This window comes from Penaeus vannamei, chromosome 39 (assembly GCF_042767895.1).
Source record: "Penaeus vannamei isolate JL-2024 chromosome 39, ASM4276789v1, whole genome shotgun sequence".
Taxonomy (NCBI): domain Eukaryota; kingdom Metazoa; phylum Arthropoda; class Malacostraca; order Decapoda; family Penaeidae; genus Penaeus; species Penaeus vannamei.
This window is the reverse complement of record NC_091587.1, coordinates 468747-472403: the sequence shown is the minus strand read 5'-3', so window position 1 is coordinate 472403 and position 3657 is coordinate 468747. Positions and strand designations below refer to the sequence as shown.

Here is a 3657-nt window from a genome sequence, read left to right as displayed (position 1 = left end):
TCGACCTGGCCCCGGAAACATTGGTTGTGCGGCTGACGTTCCCAGGGGAACGCGCCAGTGCCGACGAGGAAGCCAGCGCAGGATGCGCCCCGCCGTCTGGCGGGGAAGCGGTCCGAGAGCCCGTGAAGGAGGCCCAAGCCCCCCGTCACTCCCGAGGAGGAGGACGAGGAGGAGACCCAGGAGGTCGCCGCCCCCGTCACTCCCGAGGAGGAGACCCAGGAGGAGACCCAGGAGGTCGCCACCCCCGTCACTCCCGAGGAGGAGACCCAGGAGGTCGCCGCCCCCGTCACTCCCGAGGGGGACGAGGAGGAGACCCAGGAGGTCGCCGCCCCCGTCACTCCCGAGGAGGAGGACACCCAGGAGGTCACCGCCCCCGTCACTCCCGAGGGGGACGAGGAGGAGACCCAGGAGGTCGCCGCCCCCGTCACTCCCGAGGAGGAGGACGAGGAGGAGACCCAGGAGGTCACCGCCCCCGTCACTCCCGAGGAGGAGGACGAGGAGGAGACCCAGGAGGTCGCCGCCCCCGTCACTCCCGAGGAGGAGACCCAGGAGGTCACCGCCCCCGTCACTCCCGAGGAGGAGGACGAGGAGGAGACCCAGGAGGTCGCCGCCCCCGTCACTCCCGAGGAGGAGACCCAGGAGGTCACCGCCCCCGTCACTCCCGAGGGGGACGAGGAGGAGACCCAGGAGGTCACCGCCCCCGTCACTCCCGAGGGGGACGAGGAGGAGACCCAGGAGGTTGCCGCCCCCGTCACTCCCGAGGAGGAGGACGAGGAGGAGACCCAGGAGGTCACCGCCCCCGTCACTCCCGAGGAGGAGGACGAGGAGGAGACCCAGGAGGTCACCGCCCCCGTCACTCCCGAGGAGGAGACCCAGGAGGTCGCCGCCCCCGTCACTCCCGAGGAGGAGGACGAGGAGGAGACCCAGGAGGTCACCGCCCCCGTCACTCCCGAGGAGGAGGACGAGGAGGAGACCCAGGAGGTCGCCGCCCCCGTCACTCCCGAGGAGGAGGACACCCAGGAGGTCGCCCCCGTCACTCCCGAGGAGGACGAGGAGGAGACCCAGGAGGTCGCCCCGTCACTCCCGAGGAGGAGACCCAGGAGGTCGCCCCTGTCGAGGATGAGGAGGAGACCCAGGAGGTTGCCCCCGTCACTCCTGAGGAGGAGACCCAGGAGGTTGCCCCTGTCACTCCCGAGGAGGAGACCCAGGAGGTCGCCGCCCCCGTCACTCCCGAGGAGGAGGACGAGGAGGAGACCCAGGAGGTCGCCGCCCCCGTCACTCCCGAGGAGGAGGACACCCAGGAGGTCACCGCCCCCGTCACTCCCGAGGGGGACGAGGAGGAGACCCAAGAGGTCGCCGCCCCCGTCACTCCCGAGGAGGAGACCCAGGAGGTCACCGCCCCCGTCACTCCCGAGGAGGAGGACGAGGAGGAGACCCAGGAGGTCACCGCCCCCGTCACTCCCGAGGAGGAGGACGAGGAGGAGACCCAGGAGGTCGCCGCCCCCGTCACTCCCGAGGAGGAGGACACCCAGGAGGTCACCGCCCCCGTCACTCCCGAGGGGGACGAGGAGGAGACCCAGGAGGTCGCCGCCCCCGTCACTCCTGAGGAGGAGGACGAGGAGGAGACCCAGGAGGTCACCGCCCCCGTCACTCCCGAGGAGGAGGACGAGGAGGAGACCCAGGAGGTCGCCGCCCCCGTCACTCCCGAGGAGGAGACCCAGGAGGTCGCCGCCCCCGCCACTCCCGAGGAGGAGACCCAGGAGGTCGCTCAAACTGTCCCTTTCGAGTCCACGCCTTGCTTTTCTTCGAACTGATCCTCGATGAGTTCGAGTAACGCATAAAATAGATTTTATAGATAAAAGAAAACACATACAAAACCATTTAGAATAACAAATAGAAAAAATATAAAAGAAAGAAAAAAATCCATCTACCTATCTGTCTGTGAGTTCGAGAAACTTTTTCATGAAATATTTATAAAATATAAAAGTAAGAAAAAATCCATACAAAACCATTTAGAATAACAAATAGAAAAAAATCCATCTATCTATGTCTATGAGTTCGAGAAACTATGTTGCATGAAATAAATTTTATAAAAAAAAATATATAAAAGAAAAAGAAAAAAATTAGATAAGAATATCAAAGAGAAAACTAAAGAATATTATACACAAATACACACACATAAATAAATAAATTATATATATATATATATATATATATATATATATATATATATATATATATATATATATATATATATATATGTGTGTGTGTGTGTGTGTGTGTGTGTGTGTGTATATATATATGTATATTATATATATATATATATATATATATATATGTATATATATATATATATATATATATATATATATATATATATATATATATATATATATATATATATATATATATACATATGCTCATGTTTTAGATTAAATTTTATCCTCATGCTGAAAGCTCTATGGACAAAATTATGACATCCTCCACTGACTATCTGTCAATACTATTGCATTCCTTTAGACCCTGGAGATCCAATGGCATTTTATTTATTTTTTGCTTTTTCACAAGCACCACCCTCATTAGACAATTTCTGCCAGATATGCCTTTGACTATTGTTCATACTACCTAATCAATGAGTAGGCAGCATAACTGGTAGTAGCTAGCAGTGTTATCCCTATTCGAAATGCGATGCTAGAGCCATGACATTGATTGGGAGTCGACAATCAATGATTACTTGTATTTCATGATGTGAGAGTTCAAAGAAAATTGTAATACAAATAACTGATTTGCAAAATTCAGCTGGAGTGCAGACCTGATGGTTTATAAGAAGTTACAGATATCTTAATCAAAAGTCTCAGCTCCATCACTGCATTCCCTGGATGCAGTAATGGTAATAACTATGGTAGCCAGTACTACCGTAGGTGGTCAAGTGTGGTATAGCCATTGTCTGAATTTGTTCCACTACAAGTACATGTATTAAAAGTACCAAATGACACTTTACTATTGAAGGCAAGGCCTGTCCACTTGACAGGCATTACTCATGAGGCTAAGCAGGCTGGCAGAGTTGGTGCCTGGGTCAGTCAGTAATTGTTACCAAGACCAACACACCCACCCAAAACAAGGGTATCATGCGAACATAAGACCCCAACCTAACCTTTCCTACCCTCTATTTACTCCCTAGACAGAGGGGGAAGCCCCCTTTACCCCCCATTTAGTAGCATTTTGTGCCAATTTATAGAACAAGGATATTAAAAACTCGGGCTGTGTGAGGGTGTTGTGGACTCTGAGTGGTGATATGCAGCAAATAGTCATTTCATGGTAAATATGAGACAGTTGTAGCTGTACCTAGGGTGTTTTTTTTACTATATTTCTTGTTCTATATAATAAGGCAGTGTCCATACCCTCCAATCTCTGTGCATTGCTTTCAGTAACTTATACCAGCCTGTCAAAGCCAGTAGGAGCATGAATAGGTTTTCTTTAAATTTCTGTTCAGTCTAGTAGTTATAACTACAAGGTGGTAAAATATACTGTAGGCACTGTTTATGCAGAATTATAATCATGCATGCTGGATATGCCTAATTATATGAGAATAGCAGTAGAATTAAAACAAATGAATTCTCTGATATGACATATTCCATCATCATTTGTCACCACATT

General features: G+C 51.2%; 1 protein-coding gene across 1 annotated transcript in view; it reads left to right on the top strand.

The window, feature by feature from the left end:
• Positions 1–2490, top strand: part of LOC138859947 (uncharacterized) — a 2548-nt gene extending 58 nt beyond the window's left edge. Inside the window, exons 1-3 of the mRNA XM_070116459.1 lie at positions 1–122; positions 1119–1364; positions 2458–2490. The exon at positions 1–122 is cut by the window's left edge and continues 58 nt beyond it. Of these exons, the coding sequence (XP_069972560.1) occupies positions 1–122; positions 1119–1364; positions 2458–2490 (401 nt within the window). The remainder of the gene's footprint in view (positions 123–1118; positions 1365–2457) is intronic.
• Positions 2491–3657: the final 1167 nt, after the last annotated feature.